Source organism: Penicillium angulare (assembly GCF_028827245.1).
Source record: "Penicillium angulare strain IBT 27051 chromosome Unknown utg000003l_segment0_segment0, whole genome shotgun sequence".
Classification (NCBI taxonomy): Eukaryota; Fungi; Ascomycota; class Eurotiomycetes; order Eurotiales; family Aspergillaceae; genus Penicillium; species Penicillium angulare.
Genome location: NW_026623162.1, coordinates 3426637 through 3449108, shown reverse-complemented (window position 1 = coordinate 3449108; position 22472 = coordinate 3426637). Strand labels below are relative to the sequence as shown.

Sequence of the window (22472 nt, the reverse complement as noted above, 5' to 3'; positions counted from 1 at the left end):
CATTATATGAATGAATGCATATAAAAGAAAGCCATTTCTTAAAATGTTACTTGGAAATAGATTCAAAATGGATGCTGTTTCATGTTCTTCTTTTCCAACTAGAGGTATAGATATCAAAATCTTCAATCTCCCACCATTTTGAATATTGCAAGTAATGCAGCTCAACGAAACGGAACTGTCAAATTTGGAAATAATTACGAAAAGGCACATCGTGCTAATCTTGCCTGCATAAAGTGGCGGCGTATGCTACACGGCAAAAGTCAAAAAATAAACTACCGTATAATGCCGTACAACAATGCTACTACCAAGCAAGATCATGGTACGCCTTGCAGTAGAATAGCGCAGATCGCATATCTAGATCCCATAAACCGAAGATCCCCGAGCGTTTCACGATTCCCGATACGCACAACGCTAGTCATCCATGAACATGACAACCCCGCTTACTACTAGATTGACAATGGCCCCAATGGCCCCAAGGAAAGTATTCTGCGAGGTATACCCATATCCACATCTGGATACTTGGGCCGCTCGTCTTTGAATTCGGTTTATGCCCGACTTCGCTTGCCATGCCCAGACACGGTGCGTAAATATAGATCATTGCAGAATTTGGGGTTTCTCATTCGTTGAGCGGCTGGTTACTTCCCGCTCTCATGCGCGAAGTGGGCCTAGCTGACTGGCGACGCAAGTTGGACTGGGGAATGCGCAGGCTAGGCTGTGCCGAGACGGGTACTAGGAGCTGAGTTGTTTCTTTACTTAGATATGGGGATATTTATTGGAGTCATGGATTGGTTATTGTGATAGTGTGTAATTTTTGTCAGACAGAATTAAACAATAGGGCCGGAAATGCAACTAATATCGTAATGTAATGCTATCCCAATGTATGCAACGCAAAATATGATCAAGGTGATACCTAAACATGAAAGGAATGACGCTTCGTGCTTCGTGAATCATAAGTGTATCGTAAATATGTACTCATATAAATGAAGATAAAATGTAGAAGATGTGAAGATGTGAAGATGTGAAGATGTGAAGATGTGAAGATGTGAAGATGTGAAGATGTGAAGATGTGAAGATGTGAAGATGTGAAGATGTGAAGATGTGAAGATGTGAAGAGAGAAGAGAGAAGAGAGAAGAGAGAAGAGGAAGCCTTACTCTGACTCCAATGACATTGATCGTGCTCGCTTTCGAGACATCGATGTCGGTTTCAATATTGTAGGCGAAGGAGGAGGATCAGACATAGCTGAAGGCGATGCACCACCCCTATATTGATGGCGCTGTTTAAGATCTATGAGCCGTAGTTGAGTCTTGCATTGATCAGGGGTGTATTCTTTTGAACCGCCAAGCTCTTTGATCTGTATCAAGGTTTAGCTAGATATTCGAGAGAAATATAGTATGATTGTCTTGCCAACAAATCGATTGGGGGGCTTACCTTATCTGCAATAAAGCGGTACTTTTCCTCTTCCCACTGATCATACGCGGTGATGAGATGTTGTATCTAAATTCAAAAATCAAAAGTCAGTATACACCTTCAAGATAGTCTTACGACCTGCCGACGTATACCCGGGGAGTAAGGCTAACGTACTCACATCATTCTCTTCCCAATTGGTCATCGGCTTTCCGCGTCGACGTTTCAGGCGCATTTGTAGGCGTGCCTCGGTAGCATCTTTGTTGTATTTCTCACGAAACTGGACGCGAATAACTTTCCAGCTTGTGTTCTGTTTACGCAATTCCTCTACGAATGCATCTTCTTCTTCAGCTTGTGGGTCCCGACGGCCCCTGCCGGGTGCCCGGGGCCGGGGATGGAGAATAATAGGGGGCCGCTGGCTCTGGCGCTCACGCTCTATCTGCTCCAGACCATCTGGGTGGGGAAGAATGTGGATAGGGTCCCGAGCTGGGGTTTGAGACTGGGATGATGTGCGTTTCATCCGTTTGGGAGGTGGGCCCTGTGGCGACATGCTAGGCGTTGTGCCCAGGGGAAAATACAGATCATCCGGGGCATAGACATTGTAGCTATTGGATAATGGAGCTGATGTTCGAGGGAAATCGTTTGGGAATGGAGCACTGATACCCAGGCCCTGTGGTGGTAAAGAGTGCCCAATGCTATATTGGTACTCTTGGGGGTTGTAGTCTTGGGAACGGTGACTGAGGGCTGGACTTGGTCGGAATGAGCTATCGGGAAGGCTTGTTGGAGTATGAATGGCAGGTGGAACTAGCGGTTCCGTGCAGAAGGAGCCGTTCATTCTCATGAGAGCTGCATGAAACGCTGGCTAAAGATAGCTTCGTTAGTTTCAAGTTGCAGATGGGGAAGAAGGTGGGTAGCTGCTAGCCCCGGGGGCCAATGGGGCTTACCGTTTCAACTTCGCTCCAGTCGGGACCTATGGTTTCGTAGAATGCTGGCATTTCCTCCCCAGAGCAAGTCATCTCGTCCCGGAGAGACATGATCTTTGCTAGGTAGCCTGGTAGAACCATGTATGACTTCTGGAAGCTGAGCAGCTTGTGGACCAATCTCGTACACTTGATTGGGACTGGGACTGATGGTGGCAAAGAACTTGAAACACGGTTCCACGTCTTCGTGCAGGAATTCGCGACGAGGGCGGTTGATAGTAGAAGCTGGTTGGAAAGCGGCTAGTATCTGAAACAAGAAAGTAGTGGCATCTAGCACATATCGAGATTGAAGGCGCCGATAATTTGGGGGTAATCGCGAAAGGATGAATAGCCAAAGTTCCTCACTCGAAGGAGCCTTTCTTTATAGATGGAGACTCGGAGTCTGCTCAGGTACAAGCGGGGATCGAAGGAATAAGATATAGATCCAACATCCGCTCTACTGACAGCATTGAAAAATAAAATCGATATCACGGCCCGCAGTGAAATGCCTCGCAAGGCAGGATGAGCAAACGTTCTAGCTTGGGTGAACGGGAACTATAGGCTCAGAGTGCACCAGGAATCAAGAGTAGTACCGCCGATGAGGACCGATATGCGTTGGAACCGCTCGGGGAAGAAATGTGTAGACACATCGAGGGCCTATATTTAAGCGCCTTCGAATTTCATAGTCCCGCTTCTTGATATACAGCGTTTCCCGCCCCCATCCTTCCGTCCACACCCCCGGGGAAGGGGGGTAGGATTTAGAATCTGCATCGATTGAAGGATTACAGGTCCACCGGAAGGCTTTCTTCTCTATTACTCCTTATCCGTCGCAGGATTTACTAAAAACAATATTGCTGAAATAGAATGGAAGGTGTAAGGATTCCAAAATAGAACAAAACACGCCCGGTATCCAAGGGTCCGGTTTTTAGTGGGCAGTGTGGGTTCACTAAAGCAAAGGGCCGAAATCGAGAGACTCTGATTTGCTGAATTACAGGTGTAAGGGGCTGGGGGAAAATCAGTAAATAAAATCAATAGAACAACGAATTTAATAGAGGTTTAGTGTTTTTAGTGTTTTTAGTGTCCGGTTGGAAAGTAATTCGACGAAGTGTTCCATGCGTTCGCAGGGATCTGGATCTTCGTCGGGGAGATTGATGACATTGTTGACATTTCGTGAGATTCTACCTATCCAGTGGCTTCGAAGTTTTGGTTGTGATTAGTGCTTGAGGCCATAGTTTTATCAGATTAAACGCCGAGTGTGAATGATTCATCACAAAAGGAGTCACAAACTATCTAAACCCTGCCAATCTCATCACTCCAGTGGTAAATGATTGGTATATGGTATATACTTCATGAAATCCTCAATAACAAGATTCTCGTAAATTGATCCTTTAATGACAGGGACTCCACCAAGTCTAGCTGTCCTGGGTGTACGCAGATTATTATTGATTTTCTTTTTTTTTCTTTTTTTTTTCTGTGTCATTTATTTTCTATTTTTTCCCTAGAATTCGAATTTTTTCCAAGGAAAAAAACAAAAGAAAAAGAAAAATGTGACATGATGAGAAGATGGTGTCCACACCTATCCACAATTCACCGTGAAGACACAGAAATGGGGCCATACAGCCCTGAGGAGTTCTTTCGCAGCGGCTCTTGACTGGACAAGATGCAAGCCGGGGTCCGTGAGGCTGAAAGGACCTACCCGCGCGTCGTAGTCAGGAAGGGGCTTTTTCTTCCGGAGAATTCATGACCGGTAGTTAAGCGCTGGCCCAAAGACTCGGTGTTTTTTGCAACTTCCCAAGAATCTTCTTTTGAGACCTCACCAATGACAGCCCGTTGCAAGTAGCCGCAAGGCGGAGCGTTGCATATGGCCATGCGGGCCAAAAAATGTTGTTTATCCTGCTCGGGGGGCCGTGGGCACGTTTGTCCCGCCGGGGCCACCATCCATACCCCACATGGCTCTCGTTCCTCTCCACTCCTCCTACGTGGTCATGCTATTAAGCGCCCGCGACCCATTCGGTATTGTGGCTGAGATGATCGGTTACCCTCGTTGCATGAAAACAAAAAAAAAAGGGTTAAATCATCCGATAAAATCATGATGATGTATCACGGCTTTCAAATGATAAAGAGGGTTTACAGGCTAAGATTCATCGACTACGGCCGAAGCAAGAACCTGGAAGGTGATGCCCGGCATCCAAGAAGAAAATCCAGATCGATGTTGAGATTTCAATGTTCATCAAATTTAAATCCAAAAAAAACTTCAAAACTACCTAGGCGATTCGTCATATACGAACCACAGCTCACTTAACAGCAGATAGTAAATATCTTCACGCAACTTGAACCTCTCTATTCTCTTTGCTGATGCAGAATTTCAGAACGTCTTATGCCTCGCAGCGTATCCGAGCCACCCAGAGATATATACCCTCACTCCTCAGTGTCAGGAGACCTTGTTTGATTCAACATTTATGGATGTCTCATCATCAGTCCTGGCTGTTCTTCTTCCTTGATATCGCTCCGTTATCCTTCTCATTCTTTTCATGAAACCCAGCGAGAGCAAAACGACTGCCACATTGAACTATATCTCAAAATAAAACGCAGAAATGCTACTACCTAGTATTTGCTATTTAATAGATCCAATCTATGGGATAAAGTTAATTCCATATGGAGTTTGGAGGAGGGCCTCCTGTTTGCTGCCCATCAGCGCCAGCGGGGTCGACCATTGCCATCTCAGGTTCTGGCTTCTTTTGGCACTCCTGCTCTGTTATCTATTCTTCCCCCTTACATTGTTATCCATCTGTCCATAATCCAGACTCGGCAAAGGTCCTGATCTTCCCACTGACACACTCTTGTCACAAAGTAGAACCCAAACCAACTGTCGTGAACCCACAGCCGGCCTTTTGAGTGTCGGGATGTGCCCGTAAAAAACCGGTGTCGCAGCCATGGCCCACAGAGTCTTACGGGGTTAACTGCGTCGGGCGGATCTTCTACTATCATGACATCAACCCAGTCCCAAAAGGGACATATTTCCCTCCCATTCTTATCCATCATGTTCACTTCAAGGATTCGGATCGCATGAAATCGACGAGTGCCGTCGGCAAGAACCACTGTGGCCATACCCATCAGGGGGGCTGGTTTAGTATAGGTAATCCTGCGGTTTGAACGGCATTCCGAAGCGTGGTAATATCGGCTCTATAAAGCTGCATTCGATCTGCACCCGTGTCATCGTTGAGCCAAAACGTCATATGGCTATAAGGAGCCTCCGGCGAAGCTTCTCTCATGACAACTGGCTCTTCGGCATATCTTCTAGGCTCCTAGCCTAGTATCTCGCCCGCGTTGGCTACATCCGGAGCTTGCCCTGCACGCGGCACTTCACTATATCTTATTGGAATATCCTGCGTGAGTGCGGCAAAATGTGGAATTCCTCGGGGAATTCGCATAGAAATTGGTAACTAAATGCTCATGAACAAATGTTAGTACAATATGATACTAATTTCGCATTCTACTTACCCTTATACGTGCTTTGCTCACTCTGTCCCCAGTAAATCTGCTCGGACCGAACTTTCTGTGTGCCATGAAGGCATTTGCTGGCTCAAGGGGCCGATACTATGCCACCTCCAGGATTAGCAAGTCTGACTCTGTTCATATAATGATCTCAAGATGAACGTACCCCCTATACCCAGAATCCACTCCAGCCTTTATGCTTCCGGTTGACCTCTGCGAACTCCTGGAAATCAAAAGGTCTTGGCTCGCATAGTCGTTTCCCATGCGACCAGTACGTCACTAGACCTGGATACCAGTCGAGTTGACATGATTTATAAGCAGATATAATATTTCTCACATTGGAAACTAGCTCCAAGTCGTCATCTCTCTCAATAAGATATTTTCCCTGGGCTTCTAGAATTTCTAGTCGCTCCGCCACATGTGGGCTAACACCCGGAAACCGAGCCATCACTTTCCTGAAAAAATGTGTTAGTGCTAATTACACATAAAGAATCATAATTGGGACCCAGACTTAGGGATCTACTTACTCCAAAACTGTCATCCGAGCCCTCAGAGATCGTAACTGATCCTCAAAAAGCCAAGGCACAATCCCCTCCTGGATTCTCTCCTCGCATCTCTCTATTTGCGCCGCAAGATCACTACCAAAATCTGGCATTAATCAACTGGACCTTTGAAAAGTAACCATGACTATCAAGATTAGTCCTCAGGTTGGGAGTCACAAGTTAACCTACTTGGGGTGTAGGTCAAACTCCTCACTGTGCCAGCCTCGTGGAACCTTACTTATGTCCATGATAGGTTCCCCATGATGCACCCATTTTTGTCTTGGCGGCTGCTCAACTTATTCGGCTTCATATTCGGGGATATAAGAGCGCTTAGGATCCCACTTCTTTAGACGTTTTGGGTTTTCCTCAGAAGAATCACTGCCATCTTCTTTCTTGCTGCGTTTGCGTTCTTTGGTAGCCTCTGAATGTCTGGGCATTTCTATCGATAGGATACCGCAGAGCGGCAGGAAAACGGATTTCGGGGACGATTCAAACGGACAAAATGTAGTTTAAAAGATGATTTGGGATCTTAAGTTTTTGTGCTTCAACAAATTTAAATGAGGGGTTGGATTCTATTGCTTTTATAAGAAGGCATCCTACTATATCTACCGCCAACAAAGAGACTTGGTGTAGTATAAGATGTTTCTTTCAGTTGACTGACAAAGAAGATTCGTTAAAAAGCTGAACCTTGCTTAAGAAATAGGATTTGGTTAATCGACAGCTAGAGTCCAAGGAATATGGATAAAGAAAAGGGACTCTCACCAGGCTTAAGCTTTGTCAGCTCCGAATCCGTCAAATCTCTTCTCTTTGAACGTATAGCGCTATTCATTCGATTGGCTGTTCTTTATAAGACTTACTGAGCGGTCTACTCCCGAGGCTAAACCGATTTGTGCTCATGCCCTCCTCATTTTCGCCGACTTAATCCGCCAAATACTTCTTGTGTGTCATTTTTTGTAAGAAATCTCTACAGAAACTGATGCAGTAACGCTTGTAATGTTTCAACTTCAAATTACCAAGATACCAGTGTTCAAGGGTTAGGAGACGTTGCAAAAAGGAAAACAATTCTGGACAATACAATAAATTAATACCTACTGTAATCCGAGGGCCCAAAGTGTTGAAAGCCCCCGGGGGCAGAGGTCTGTGTCCAATTTGTCATTCCTGTTCCTGGACTCAACCCTATCGGAGTTACTATACACGGACCGTAGCATGGCCCCTCCGTACTCCGTTTCTTCACACTGTGTACAATACAGATCAAATCATGTGATGAGACGCTAAAAGTGGCTCAGATGGGGGTTACATTGCTGCATATTCTAGTTGATCCTCTTTGGGGGCCGGTTTCCACATATAGACTCGGGGTGATGTTGAAACATGAAAAGATGATCGGGCTGAAGAAGACTCAATGGGCTGACCACTGGCATACTTTTCGTGACATCTACCAACCCACAGTGGGTCCAAATACCTAGCGCACGCATGGGGCACACCTTGGTGCTCCATAAATATCTTCTGGGTGCGGTCATGTCTCCAAATCAAGCCTGATATGTACATATGCAGGAACAGAATAACTCCGGACCACGTAAGAATAATTGCACTAGATGATGGTTGCATGGGCTGCTGGTACGGCTTGAAATATCTCTTTATAGCCCCATTCAACGCAGATGGTCGGCCAGCCTTAGATCAAACTGCCCCACAGTAAAAAGAAACACCCCACCTTGAGTCAGCCCTCAAGGCTATATTGCATTGCCGATGTGCAGGTCGATTCAACCCTGGGCATCTTCTATTTTTTTCAAGTTAATGATTGGTTAAAAGCCCCCATTCCAGTGGGGTATAGATAGATTGGCTAAAAATGGCTAATAAATGCACGCTCACAATAACATCCGATACTCTTGCACCGGATAAAAACAAATACAATGCAGTCTCGGGAATACAGTTTGCCGTTTCATAGATATTCCGAACAAAAAAAAAAAGAAATCATGTGCCGAGATGTGTCTGTCACAATGCCATGTCATACCAAGAAGATACTATCCACAGTAGACACTGTATCTTAATGATGACGCTGATTAGATATATCTTCCGCATCGGAATCTTCATCTCCAAGAACACCCTCAAAGTTGTCCTCATCTTCCTCGTGTCCATGATGATGATCCAACGTGTCATCTGCAGCGATGGAGACTCCACGGGCACCCCAACGATTGCTGTTCGGTCGGTTGTCATCGCCTTCTCCGTCTTCATTGAGACCCTGCTCTTCATCGTTAGAGCCGCGCACACCTCGCATATTGAACACACGTTTCATCAACCAGCTTTTGCGGAGGTCGTCCGAATCGACAATCCCACCATTGCGCAGTTTCACTCTCTGTCGTGAGTAGTACACCCAAGCAAAATCAATATAGAACGCGGTTTGAACGACGGCGAAAATGAATGCTATAGGGTCCCAATGGTGCTCGCTACCGAAGCCACGAACAAGCCAGTTTAGAATGTAGAATGCTCGGTAAGACCCCAAGGCGGCAAGATAGTATGAATTGATCACGGTAGGAACGGTGGTTTGACGTAGAAGTAGCAGCTGTGGCAGCACGCAGACTGATTCGAGAGCAATAGAGAATACCCAGAATATCTATCCGTTTTGATTGATTAGCTCTCCGCGGGAAGACAGAGGGGGGGCTGGGGAACTGCGGGGATGGAAATGGGGATGGCTTACCTCCAGGAACCAGTTCCCGGGGTGTTTCTTCCGCTCGAAAATAAGAATCATAACAGGCGCCAGCACCAATGATCCAACGATCGAGTAGATTCCAAGCTTCCATGCACGTTCTTTTTCTTGAGTTCGAGGAAACACCTTCATCATGATGAATACGAGATAGAGGGAGGATGCCAGGTAAAATAGCTTGAAGCTCAGGTTGTAAACTGAGCCCTCAATGCCAAAGCTCCATGAGTAGCTCGAGAATAAATCCAAATAGCGAGCCACGAACACAAGCCCATAAAGCATCTGTGTTAAGAGCGAAATGCCTGCGACCTTCTGGTTAGCACAACTGATTCAAGTCAAACAAAACAGGAAGATCGTATCGCTTACCCTCAGCACTTTTATTTCTGTGTATGGCCCATATAAGAATGCATATTGAGGCCAGATGAGACGTGTCGGCAATATAGCGGAAGATGTTCCAACTCATCGTGGTAGGGATGACTGTATTGCGGGGAGAGGAGGAGGCGAGGTGGAAACAAAGGTTCGGTCTGAACAAATGAGATTGAAATGAATGCTGCGATTCAAGACTGCGATATCGGGGGAGTCACGTTGAGCTATGAAGGGCTGTTCACAAGTTCGTGCTTCCCAACCCTTGAAGCGCTGGGGATGGTGATTGTATGGGGAAGGGAGCTTCCGCTATCAGTAATGGAGCTCATGCCGCGTGTCCTCACGTGACGCATGACATCATATCGGGGAAGTATACAAAAGGCATTTAAATGTAATAAGCATCAAAATAATGTTTTAAGATCCGTTTCAAAGAATAATGACGAGAGTAAGCTATAAAGAATTAAATGGATTGAAAACATGTACCATAACTAACGAGAATGAACCATAGCGAGCTAAACTTCACTTCATCTGATCAAATGGTCATCGCGACAGCACTGACATACCGAAATACTAAACCAATGCATAGGCACAGTCAAGAAACCAATAGCCTACTGTCTCTTGAACAGATCGCTAACTTTCTTGACAAAAATCTCAACATCCTCTAGTAGTTCTTCCGTTTGCTCTAAGCTGGCAAAATGACCACCCTAAATGCCCAAATTAGCAATTTTCGTGAAACGTATAGACTAGCCATGACTCACGTTGGCATGACTATTGAAGAAAGTCAGATTAGGATAAATCTCCCGAGCCCAAGCTTGAGGGAGTATAACAAGGTCATATTTGAAAAGCGAGTATCCAAGAGGCTTCTCCTTGGAGATTGAAGGAGGAGCATCTGCAAGAAAACGCTGATAAGCCGTTGCGTGATACAAACTCCGAGCAAACGTATCAGTAAACCAATAGAAGCTGACAAGTCCGAGGATATGATCTAGAGATAGAGGTTGTCGTGGATCAGTCCATTCTATCAGTTTCTCGCCAATCCTACATCGTTGTTAGAAAGGCTTACGGCGGAGATTGAAGGGCGCATACCAAGCTAGCAATGCAAGCGGGCTAGACGATATAGCCAGTCCAGCAGTAGAGGGCCGAGTACCATGTTCTAGAGCATATGCCAAGCCTGTCGCCTGCCACGTTTCTGATCGCTTGAGAATCTGTATTTCTTCTGGGCTGAGAACATCGTAAGAGGGAGTTGTCTCTCCTGGGTCTAGAATGAGCATATTGACTGATAAGAGTTAGCTGCTGTATCAAGTTCAATAGCAGCATTGTTGGATCTATACGTACGGTGAAAGGCCCTGCACTCTTCGTACTGAGCAGACATAATACGAGCAATCAGGCTCCCAAGGTCACCTCCCTGAGCAACATAACCATCTTCAAACCCAAGATCAACCATAAGCTGGTTCATGATGCGTGCGGATCGTTCCAAGGTCATCTCTATGTCTTGACTACGAGTACCGGAAAGTCCATAGTCGGGCAAAGATGGCACAATGACATGATATGGCAAAGTTTCAGGTGTGTACTTGTTGGCCAGAACATCCATCATTGGCAAAAAGTCCGTGAAGGCGGAAGGAAACCCATGCATGAAAATGATAGGAATAGCATCATCTTTGGCTGAAAAAAGTGCAGCGAAATGAATATCGATCTCGCCTATCTCTGGATCTTGGATGGCGATCTTGAAATTTGGAAATCTGTTAATAGATTCCTCATGCTTGCGCCAATCGAATGCTGTGAGCCATGTTTCTTTCGCCTTGGTCAACCACTCGCGAGATACTCCGAGTTGGGGATCATTTTGTTGATTCCACCAGGTTGGAGTACCAATCTTCGATAGCTTTAGAAGATCTTGAAATTCAACTAACTCCTTTTCGGGCACACGAAAATTAAAAGGCCGCAGCTTAGCTAGACTTTTGGGAGGAGTATTGAATTGAGTGGCCATGGCTGTACTGATCTCCAGTTGGGATCACGGTAAAAAAAAGGTATGCAAAGATAACTTGAAGCCGGTAGGTACTACTAGTAGTAGTACTAGTAGAACTTGAATGGATGAGTAGAAAAGGACTCTTGATATTTCTCCAGTGTTGCCAGGTACATTTCTGGGCACCTTTATATAGTATTTGCATTGTCAAGAAAAATAACATTGAAAGTATCATTCGTCCTCCGAGATTATGGTCGAAATGAAACACTAAAGACCGATCTTGAATACTATGTAGTCGACAAAAATGGTCCAATCAAGAGCTCTAGCGGAATTAACTTCCCAGCCTTGCACCGGCAATATTGTGGGGGCCAAGGCTGATGCACATCCGTCCACCGAGCTTCCGGTCGAACGACCTTTTGCCACTCCGTGTTCTTACTATTGAATATTGATTCAAGTATTATTTCGGACGAATGCTAATATTCTTCTCTTGAATATATCTATTGTTTTTGCAGCTCCATCTCCCATCAGTAAGACTAGAAGGCAGAATGTCTACCTCTCAGTCCACATTGGTTCCGCGCTCTTCTGCCGATGGTCGTGAATCAGATGAGATGTCCGCATCAAAACGACGAAAAGTACGGAAAGGAACTCGAAGCTGTTGGGAATGCAGACAGCGGAAGATGAAGTGTATTTTCTCGCGATCGACAGACATTATATGTGTTCGCTGTCATCGACGTGGTATTAAATGTGTCAGTCAAGAGTATCCAGAAGAGATCACTTCGTCCTTGGACCGAAGCCTCCAAGTGAGCGACCGTCTGATACGAGTGGAGAATTTGGTCGAAAAGCTCCTCAACAGAGACAGTATAGAAGTGAGTTCTGGGGTTGAAGAAGACAAACATGACACGCCCACTTCTCCGTTGCTCAACTCTGGCACTTCACCGAAGGCGACTTCGTCCGAGTCTTTAGAGGTATGTTTCTAATATGAATAAATTTCACTTGGAGAAGACGCTAAATAATCTTGTAGAAGCCCGAAACAGCTGGCTTTGAAATTCTAAGTGGAAATACTGAGTCTTCAAGCTCCAGAGTCGTTCAAAATGCCCCTTTTAGACCCGACAAGCATGAGAAGCTGTCTCGGACCTTACATGCCTCATTACCATCACCGGAAGAAATACAGATAATCGTCAAAGCATGTGGCAACACATCTTCCTTATTTTATCAAATGCAAATCGTGCCCTACAACGATCTTGACAAGACAATGTCTCTTGAAAGCATGTTTGCGACGCCAAATCTCAATGCGCATCCTGTTATAATCGCAAGACACATGCTTCATGTCGCAACGGCCTTGCAGCATCTTCATCCTGACTTTACCAAAAACGTTGGCAGACTATCTGAGCCTCCTCGAGAGATGATGAGAAGATTATCAGCAATAGCCACCAATATCGTGACAACAAATGATGACCTCGTTTACTGTGTTGAAGGAATAGAATGTATGCTGGTGGAGAGCTGGTTTCATACGAATGGTGGGAATATACGAAAAGGCTTGGTTACCGTTCGAAGAGCCATGACTATTGCGGAGTTGATGGGCTTCCACCAGCCAGGAAGAGCACAGTGCAAAATCGTTGATCAGCAGACAAAATCTTATCCAGACTTCATTTGGCATCGAATCACCGCTCTTGAGCGATACCTCTGTTTAACGCTAGGCATTCCAGAAGCAACAAATGATCATAGCATGACTTCCCAGGCAGCTCTTTCAAACGATACACCTATGGGACGTCTTGATCGTATACACTCTGTGGTGACCTCTAAAATTCTACAACGCAACCAATCACTTCCAGCGTCTCATGATCCTGCTCTGGCACAATATCTAGACGAAGAATTGCAAGCAGCTTCCAGATATCTTCCAGACAAGTGGTGGCTCGTCCCAAACCTAGCCACTGTTGCTGATAAACCGGAAGCACTCTTCTGGGATATGCGCCGACTCTTACATCACCTTTTTCATTATAACCTACTCATTCAACTTCATTTGCCATATATGCTCGGTTCTGCGGCTGCTGGACATAGATGCGGGTATTCACAGATTATTTGTGTTAATTCGGCCCGCGATATACTCTCGCGTTTCGTCATGTTTCATAGTTTCAACCGAATTGCCTTCAGCTGTCGCACCGTCGACTTCTTCGGTTTAATGGCAGCTATGACTCTCTTATTGGTACACACCGATGGCCACCAGCAAAAACCCTCTATAGTGAATAGTCTGGAGTGGCCCCAAGGCACTTCTGAGCCAATGAGTAACCCATTCACACACCAGAGGCCTAGCGACCGCGCACTTATAGAAAACATGCTAGATATCCTGGACGAAGTCGGCCGACTGGAGACGGAGACAATGAGCACTCAGATTTCGAACATCTTACGACGTTTGATGACTATCGAGGCTGAAGCTGCAAAAGGGCCTCCATGGTCCTCGGAAATTAACAAGAACTCATCTCCCAAAAACGACAGCGACGCCGTCCAAATGTCAATTCCCCATTTTGGTGTTATCAATGTCACTCGTCGGGGTATTTTCTTCAAAAACCCTCACCAAATTCAGCAGGTTGTTACAGGTGATATGGAGTCACAATTTGAAGTCGCCAAATATGGAACTCAAAAACAATATGGATATGGCCTTTCTTCCTCTGGTCGACAGGGCATCTATAGTGAGGCAGGAGGCGGGATAGGCAGGCACCAGACAAAAGACAAATTGCAAGCAAAAACAAACCCGCCGCCGCAATCCCAGCCTTCTTCCCTGTCCCATGGCCATATCTCTACTAATAACCCTTCATTCCAGATGGGGCAAGCCAATCACACCAATCCTGATTCTATTCCTCAACAAAACCAAGAATTCCCGTTAACTGCTGGGGAGCATATGGAAACAGGGCAGGATGCCGAGCTCCAGTTTTTTGACACATTAATGAGAGGAATTAGAGTTGACGAAAATGACAGCATCGATTGGCTGGCCTGGCTCAATGTGTCTTGACTTTTCACTGTTGTTTTATCTCAATTACCGATGATGGTTTTATCCCAACAGAGAAGAATCTCCGAGTCTAATGGCTTGCTACATATCCTTGCTTCAACCTATAATTCATAATAATATTATTTGCATCACAGAGTTCGCTCAGTATTATTTGCAAATACACTCCTGATCATTTGTTAGGAATTGATACCTTAGGCATAAAGGGGAATTGCACTATTCCCAATCAGGTGTGCGAGAACGATGCTAAGCATAAATGGTTAGCGCCCTCAGATAGGGCTCTAGGTGTGCCTTAAAATCTGATCCTTAATATAAATCATATCCTGGCTAAGATGGCGGAAACATTACCATCTTTGAAAGAATACATACATATCTCACTCAGGGAATTGAGAAGTTTTCCTTTTAATCCTGAGTCACAGTCCCTTGGCCGACAATCAAGTTGACAAAACGCGTTGGCAGCCCCGCGTAGACCTGCCGTATACGGCAAACCCACCTATCAGTCCAGCAAATCTCGGCACAACAATATTTAAGCAGCGATGTGTCACTGCCAAGTCAATTGATGAATGTCATTTTTGAACCTCATGCTAGTCCTCGCCTTTGATTCATATTGAGGTAATCCGTCAAAATGTTCCTTCCAAGTGTCCATGCTGAGCAAGACACCGAGGTTCTCCTCCAATTCATCAGAGAGAACCCTCTTGGCATTCTTATCACAGGCCTGAAGTCCTCTGAACAAGACTTCTTACAATGCACCCATGTACCATGGGTTCTCGACCTACCAGAAGAGTCCGGTGGTGAAAATGCCCATATTCGTGCGCATATCGCCAAACAAAACCCACAAGTAAAGGCAATGATCGAAGCCGTGGATGAAAAACCACCCAATGTCCTGGAATTGGACGAGGATGTCTTGGTTCTTTTCAATGGACAACACGATCACTACGTGACGCCCAAGTTCTACATTGAAACCAAGCCCGACACCGGCAAGGTTGTCCCTACCTGGAACTATGCTGCGGTCCAGGTATATGGCAAGCTTTCGCTTTACTATGACTCAAAGACAGCTGAGACGGAATCGTTCCTAGCGCAGCAGATCCACGATCTTTCTGCTCATACTGAAAAGTCCGTTATGGGCTATACTGGCGGGGATAAACCTGAGGCGTGGACTGTTGACGAGGCTCCAGAGCGCTACGTCGAGCTTTTAAAGCGGAATATTGTGGGTATCAAGATTGAGGTTAAGAAAATCCAGGGGAAGTTTAAGATGAGTCAGGAGATGCGCCAGGGTGATCGTGAAGGAGTGGCTCAAGGATTTGAAAAATTAGGAGGTGAAACAGGCCATGCTATTTCAGAATTGGTGAAGAGTCGAGGACAGCTGCATGATTTGAAAAAGAAAGAGGCTAAATAGTGGGCGATGAAGGATTTGTATAAACACTTACTTGTACGACAAGGATTCGATACCTTCAATGCAGGTCAATATTTCCAATCATGAGAAGGAGTATCCTATACAATCAATCTGATTTGAAATTGAAATAAAACCCATGGCCTGGCGTTCCTACCTAGGTAAATTTGCTATCAAGATAATACTACGACTAGCGCTTGAGACATAGATAGACTCATGATCTGTCTCTGGTTTCCGCATATATTTATGTCAATTCTCCAATCAGACTTGAAGAAGAAAAAAATCTCAAAATAGAAATTACCGATCGAAATTATTTAGTTCATGTTGAGTAAATTCTAAAAGATGTGTTATAATGGAAGCGATCAGCTGACCCGATAACGCTTCTTCCGGCGGCATGAATTGGATCTCGAATTACCGTCCCCGCAACTCTCTAAGGTAACACTGCAGAGTGAGATCACCCAGCCCCATGTACAAGCAGGATGTACAAACCGGTTCGTCCGAGACCGAAAAAGACAGATATCGTCCGATCTCGAAGTGGCTGCAAATTTTGTCGTGAAAGAAGAACCAAAGTTCGTTTACCCGTAAATAGAGCTTGTGATATTTCGAACGCTAACAATTAACAAGTGTGATGAAAAGAAGCCTTGTGGGACCTGCGTTAGGTTAGGCAAAGTATGCGAAAACATTAAATCAGACTTTAAATTTCGAATGGTTACTGGGCCAGACTCAGACACGACATCATCAAAAGAGACATCAAATCTTCAGACGGAGTATGATTCCACAAGGCGGGATATCGTCCATACACCCCCAAACAGGGCTATATCACCAAGTCTTGATATCATAAGATCTCTTCAACACACCGAGCGAGATGTATTCTATTCCACCTACTGGGAAGATAATTGCCTACCGGCATTACATCCGGTATTCAAATCCGCTACGCTCCTTAATCGCACTTCTCCGATGTTGACAAATGCAATGCTTGCATTATCTTCATGCAACATGAGCCGTCTTTTTGCAGAGCGCAGAGACTCCTCCATGAAACATATGGGAGTTTATAGCCCTGATCTCGTTCACCAAACAAGAAGCCAACTATATTATTCACAGGCGATCAAAAGTTTGGCATCTCTGAAACAAATAGAAAATCGCTCGAATTTTCGCACTATATTCACGGTCTCCGTTCTTTTTGCCTATATTGAATCCTCCATGGGTAACTTTCAAGGGTTCAATTGCCATGTGCAGGGTCTTCTCAAGTTCCTCTCGGAAGTACAGGATAGCCCTGAGGATCCTGAGCTTCATGCAACTCTTACCGCATGGATGCAAATCAGATTTGTGGTCTGGTGGGCTCGTGTCTACTTCAGTCCATTGGAGATTCACTGCAACATGCCTCCTGTGCTTTTGCCAGGAAGTATTGATGGGAGTTTTGAAACTACGGAGGAACGACGAGTCAATGTCTTGAACATCATGTGCGAATCGCATCGTCTCAATTGCAACCACATACTCAAATATTGGGTCTGTAGTCCGAATACCGACGATGACGAAGCTACGCTCTATAAATTAAACGAGCAATCTGAAAAGCTAGATTTGTGGCTTTTATACCTTCCGATAAATGAACAACCCTCGGGACTGCAGGTGCAGACTCAAGCTTTCCATGGGAATGAGTGGAATAATACCATATCTTTTCAGTCACACGACGCAGCTCTCAACTTTGCCTACTATGTGCTGGCACGTACCATGCAGTGTACTGGAGCCATAAGTCGTCTTCGAAATCGAAGCTTCCATCGGGACCACAACCTCAGCGAAGAACAAAGCTGGACCAGACTATTGCTCCAAATTGCAAAAGGAACCAATATGCAGACTTCCGTTTCAAAAAATAGCTACACAATCGGGTTCTCAGGTCTGCTACTGGCTGCCCTGCTACGTTGTCAGGACTTGAGTCTGGGGCTGGAAATACAAAAGTGGTTGGAAGCTCTCCATAATCTTCAACCGACAGAAGAAGGCGCATTCCCGATATATCAAACTTTGGGGGTTGCGAATATGGTCAATCACCAACGAAATATGGGTCGTGAGATATACGGTGTATCTCAGTTAGAAGATGATGGCGGGGGGTTCCCGAAGTTTACGGCTTACAACAGTCAATCGATTAGTAGCCTTCTACTTCATGGGGTATGCAAAATTTCCGGTGAGATTTTCACGGAATGTGTCTCTATTGAGGTATGAAATAGAAGTCTGAGATAATAATTTTATTAGCGTCGTACATAGAGACGGTCAAGTTTTCGTCCGCTGTTTGTATGCATGATAGAGGGATATTCCCATAGTTTCTTGAACCTTTCATGCATTTAATGCCCTTGTGCAAAGGGTATTTTCAGTGGCTAAAATTTATACGTGATAAATTATGACCTTCAGTCTATTATTTAATGTCCATAAAAGACAAGGCTAAACACGTTGTAGGAGACCATAGTTAGCCTCACGTGGATACTTCTCATAAAACCCCCGGCCCAACGAGAGACGATCACATCGTGGTACACGGCAGGTATTTGGCATTGATGACTACATATACTGCAGTATCGGGCCAAATATCCGACTTAAGAAGGATCATTCAGCGATTTGTCATGTTCTAATCTAGATTCAAATAAGTTAAGGAAGTTGATTTTCGATGATGTTCTTTTCAAGTCTTTTCTGTCTCTATTTTTCAAGTACCTAGATAGAGGCTCTTCTCGCAATGCTTATATTTACATTTAGTACTAGTATCTTGTTATTACTAGTGAAAGCTTTACCTTTTTTAACCAGTTTACATAGTGACGTACTAGACGCTCAATGGTTGGCCTGGATATCTGAGTTTAATCAACTCGAATCTCTTGCTGAGTTTTCCCTCAAAGCTACCCAGAATAATATTGCTGCCCAGCATACAGGATGCACGCTTGAGGAATTAAGAATACGGCGAAATTGGAGAGCTTTCTCTGTAGAGGAAAAGAAGGCATACATTGATTCTGTGCTTTGTCTACAGTCTCTGCCGTCGCGAACTCCAAACGAGTTGGCAAAAGGAGCAAGGCCTCGGTATGATGATTTCGTGGCTACTCACATTAATCAAACTAACATTATCCACCGTTCGGTATGTTCTGTTTCTTTGCTCTTTGTCTTTGAATTAATATCAGTGTTTCAATTACAAGTTCTCTTGTGCATCATGCCATTGATTCCTAGCGCTATGTTCCTGACATATGATAGGGCATATTTGTAGCCTGGCACCGATACTTTATCCATGAGTTTGAGTTGGCATTGCAGGATGAATGCAAATATAGCGGAGATTATCCGTTAGTCTTCCCAGACGTCAACCAGAAGAATATATGGTCCTTATCAGTATAATGCTAACACTCTTTAGATACTGACTGGGATTGGGGTGCAGATGCCGATTCTATAGAAATTTCACCCGTTTTCAATGGGAGTGATACATCACTATCTGGAAATGGAGAATACATCCCCAAACAAAAAGGTATCAGGGTTCCAGTTGGAAACTATTCGCCTGTTTTCCTTCCACCAGGCACCGGAGGCGGCTGTGTCACTGGTGGACCCTTCAAAACTACACAGTCAGCATGGGACCATCATACCTCTCAATACCAGGCGATGACATAGTCTTCCGGGTCTTTCCACTTGACCACAACCCACGATGTATGAAGCGAGATCTAACTACCTCAGTTTTAAGAAGGCAAGTACATCCATCTAAATCAACTTCATAAGAGCAAAACAATTCCAATTCCAAATGAACGCAATAGCTAGAGGTCAATTTAAATTTAAAGTCTAACTTGAGTCTTAAGATTCGCAAATTACACATCAATACTTCACCTAATCACTCAAAGTCAAGATATCGGGCACTTCGAAACGGCTCGATCGGTCTTCACAGTGGTGGCCATTATGCTATAGGTGGAGATCCAGGTAATGACGCAGACGGGAGCTGGGGATCCTGCATTCTGGCATCACCATGGAATGATCGATCGGGTGTGGTGGATTTGGCAGAGTTTGGATGTGGCTCATCGACAGTTTGCGGTTGCGGGGACGGAGACGTATCTTAATCGGCCTGCTTCTCCTAACGTGACGCTCGAGACGATGGTTAATGTTGGATATGTTGATAAGAATCGATCGATTGTTATGAAAGATATCATGAGTACGACGGGTAGACCTTTTTGTTATGCTTATACATGATGTGAGAACGAGAGCTTGGAAGGCTACTAGTACTTCAAGGTTTTTGTGGAGCCTCCGGGTCTGCTCATATAGAGTAGCGGGGTTGCAGATTAATCATCTTAATATCTGATTTATTGGTATTTTTCTGGTCGCCTGGTTTTCTTTGGACGTTTGAAGGTTATGACTTAGATTTTATTGGAAATTATGAATATTTTTAACGAGAGTATGTAGCTCCATTTTGGGTAATTTGAGATATGAGCAGGAATGTTTAGCTCCGTTGGTTTACTATATGTTTGTTAATAGACCAGTATTTCTTTTTCTCTTTCTCTCTCATTTTCTCTCTCATTTCAAAATAGAATACAATATGACCTTAACAGAATATTTAGGGCTGCTGTCCCTGATCCCCCATTTGAAGTGGTTATGGCGAAATCCATGTCTATAGATCTATGAAACGTCAATAGTTGAATATTTCCAACAATAAAGCAATAACATCCACGAGGGTCAACATGTCGCATGTGACACATTGACCAAGTCGTCATCAATGCAATCGACCAATCAAATACCCTTGATGGTCCTAGGCGACCATGACATATCCACCAGCTCTGATTAGTAGCCCCGGTCAGCCCATGTTTCCACCGCAACGACCAGCCCAACCCGGCGATATCACAATTGATTGATAAAGATAACTTGCTCGTTTCTACTTATACCTGGTCATTATAGAATCCGTGGATAACATAATTCTGCAGGTGGGCAAGGTAGGTAGGGAAGGGTAAGCCACATTGTTTCGAGCAGATGCACGATCCTGGTTAACCCGCACGGCTGCAGCGTGAGCTCCGGGGATGGATTGCCTTATTGGCACTGGGGGGAAATTGCTTCGCAGTCGATCAGCCACTTTGTTTTGTTTCTTCCCAATATTGAAGAGATTTTCTAGTATTTTCAGGCATTGTGTACCAGACTACGCGTGCTATATATGTACTGAGACTTGTCTGGCTTGAGTAAGCTGGTTCAGGTAGATTTGCTTCAAAGCTTCCCCTTCTAGGGCTCCAATAGGTACAACAAAAAATAAAATAAAAACAATCAAAAGATACGAGGCTAAATTGAAAATCAAAATCAGAACAGACGCACCAGCGGGGCCAAAGACCATTAATGCTACTCATATAAGCATCCTGGGAGTGAATGTGTCAACAAAAGAGGGGTTAATGGTGGCTGCATCCTCAAACCCTCCTGTGGCTTGAATTGGCCCGCCCAGGATCGGGATAAACGGAGCAGGATGAATCTGGGACATGGCTGCGGCTTTTTGGATATGAATCATTTGTTTTATTTATTTATTTCTTTTTCTTTTGGTTTTGCATAATTGCTGTATATTCTGTATACTTCATCTATGGTCAAGGAAGTATGTCATCCTCGTACGGGTGTGAGAGCTCGCCGGGTCACCGGATTCTGGAATAGACCACTCGCGGGTCTCTTCGGCCCAAATGTCTCATGGGGGAGCTGCCCGGGACGTGAGTATTCTTGCTTTCTGCAGATTCCTTGGCCGAATTGGAGGGCAGCACGACCCATCTGTGACAGGGCCGGGGGATCGGTTCCTCGACCACAGACGAACGGTGGGTTGTGGAATGCACCGGAGGGCGTTGAGTGCTGACCAGGGTTTGTAGCTGTGTGTGGATAGGATTGAATGATTTTTTATTTTTTATTTTTATATAATTATTTGTATTTTACTTTATTTATTTATGTTTATTTATTCGGGGAGATGGGGGGTATTCGAAACCATAACAATAATGCTGAAAATGGGAACCCGATGGTTAATGTAGGGCAGTGTACGTAGCCAGTATGGATAGATGCATGCATGCATGTAATAGGAGGGAAGAAAACGTTGTATAGAACAACCTTGAAGGTTCTAATGGGAGATCTAGAAATCGACGTTTAGTTGTGACATATGAGATGAGAGATCAACATTGAATCTGTCAAAAGGTCTAGACTTTCTTGACGTGGACCTGGTTTTTACTAGTATTCCTTGTCTCCACCTGGCACCTTATAAAAGAGGGAGAGAGAGATGCTTGGTTGTTACTTGCGGTTCTAATAGTACTGTTGAATTCCCCCCATATATAACCAAACTTCCCATACAAAACAATAGTTTACTACCTATTTGACCCCAACTATTTCCCCCTCAAGAATCAAATCAAATTAAATTGAAATAAATCAAGAGCAAAGAATTAACAATAATATCTGTTTTAAAAATCCACACAAAAAAAAGCCCCCAAAAAACCAGGCGTGTTAAAGTGGTCGTGGACTTTTCTGGGCCATTACCGGTGATATGAGGTGAACTCCATCCCCGCTCACAACTTAACTCTCTCCCTCTCTCTCTCTCTCTCTCTCTCTCTCTCTCTCTCCTTCCTGTAACCTTCTCCCCTACCTTTTTCCCTTTCTTATTACCTTTACTCCCCCACCCCCCCTACCCCCAACTTCCATCCGAATTAACCTTACACACACATCCT

At 44.7% G+C, this 22472-nt stretch overlaps 9 protein-coding genes across 9 annotated transcripts; 5 read left to right on the top strand and 4 right to left on the bottom strand.

Annotated features, from left to right (window-relative positions):
• Positions 1 to 1148: 1148 nt before the first annotated feature.
• On the bottom strand, positions 1149 to 2439 carry N7478_003426 (uncharacterized protein; the record flags this gene model as incomplete). Its single annotated transcript, XM_056919640.1, has 4 exons — positions 1149 to 1352; positions 1430 to 1495; positions 1587 to 2267; positions 2350 to 2439. The coding sequence occupies 4 exons, from the start codon at positions 2437 to 2439 to the stop codon at positions 1149 to 1151; spliced, it is 1041 nt and encodes a 346-aa protein (XP_056782798.1).
• Positions 2440 to 6028: 3589 nt separating this feature from the next.
• On the bottom strand, positions 6029 to 6514 carry N7478_003425 (uncharacterized protein; the record flags this gene model as incomplete). The annotated part of the gene is made up of 2 exons (XM_056919639.1): positions 6029 to 6314; positions 6387 to 6514. 2 exons carry the CDS (start codon positions 6512 to 6514, stop codon positions 6029 to 6031), a joined length of 414 nt encoding a protein of 137 aa, XP_056782797.1.
• Positions 6515 to 8442: 1928 nt separating this feature from the next.
• Positions 8443 to 9559, bottom strand: N7478_003424 (ER lumen protein-retaining receptor; the record flags this gene model as incomplete). Its single annotated transcript, XM_056919638.1, has 3 exons — positions 8443 to 9009; positions 9094 to 9398; positions 9463 to 9559. The coding sequence occupies 3 exons, from the start codon at positions 9557 to 9559 to the stop codon at positions 8443 to 8445; spliced, it is 969 nt and encodes a 322-aa protein (XP_056782796.1).
• A 508-nt stretch (positions 9560 to 10067) lies between these two features.
• On the bottom strand, positions 10068 to 11440 carry N7478_003423 (epoxide hydrolase family protein; the record flags this gene model as incomplete). The annotated part of the gene is made up of 4 exons (XM_056919637.1): positions 10068 to 10163; positions 10218 to 10494; positions 10543 to 10732; positions 10792 to 11440. The coding sequence occupies 4 exons, from the start codon at positions 11438 to 11440 to the stop codon at positions 10068 to 10070; spliced, it is 1212 nt and encodes a 403-aa protein (XP_056782795.1).
• A 521-nt stretch (positions 11441 to 11961) lies between these two features.
• N7478_003422 (uncharacterized protein) lies at positions 11962 to 14423 on the top strand (the record flags this gene model as incomplete). Its single annotated transcript, XM_056919636.1, has 2 exons — positions 11962 to 12381; positions 12438 to 14423. 2 exons carry the CDS (start codon positions 11962 to 11964, stop codon positions 14421 to 14423), a joined length of 2406 nt encoding a protein of 801 aa, XP_056782794.1.
• A 619-nt stretch (positions 14424 to 15042) lies between these two features.
• N7478_003421 (FMN-binding negative transcriptional regulator) lies at positions 15043 to 15813 on the top strand (the record flags this gene model as incomplete). Its single annotated transcript, XM_056919635.1, has 1 exon — positions 15043 to 15813. The coding sequence occupies one exon, from the start codon at positions 15043 to 15045 to the stop codon at positions 15811 to 15813; it is 771 nt and encodes a 256-aa protein (XP_056782793.1).
• Positions 15814 to 17007: 1194 nt separating this feature from the next.
• Positions 17008 to 18021, top strand: N7478_003420 (uncharacterized protein; the record flags this gene model as incomplete). The annotated part of the gene is made up of 1 exon (XM_056919634.1): positions 17008 to 18021. One exon carries the CDS (start codon positions 17008 to 17010, stop codon positions 18019 to 18021), a length of 1014 nt encoding a protein of 337 aa, XP_056782792.1.
• A 580-nt stretch (positions 18022 to 18601) lies between these two features.
• On the top strand, positions 18602 to 19431 carry N7478_003419 (tyrosinase; the record flags this gene model as incomplete). The annotated part of the gene is given in 4 exon segments (XM_056919633.1): positions 18602 to 18913; positions 19027 to 19112; positions 19127 to 19158; positions 19181 to 19431. Coding segments are annotated over 4 exon segments (681 nt in total), but the record flags the coding sequence as incomplete, so codon positions are not given.
• A 34-nt stretch (positions 19432 to 19465) lies between these two features.
• Positions 19466 to 19998, top strand: N7478_003418 (Tyrosinase-like protein orsC; the record flags this gene model as incomplete). Its single annotated transcript, XM_056919632.1, has 3 exons — positions 19466 to 19508; positions 19576 to 19799; positions 19837 to 19998. 3 exons carry the CDS (start codon positions 19466 to 19468, stop codon positions 19996 to 19998), a joined length of 429 nt encoding a protein of 142 aa, XP_056782790.1.
• Between the last annotated feature and the right edge of the window lie 2474 nt (positions 19999 to 22472).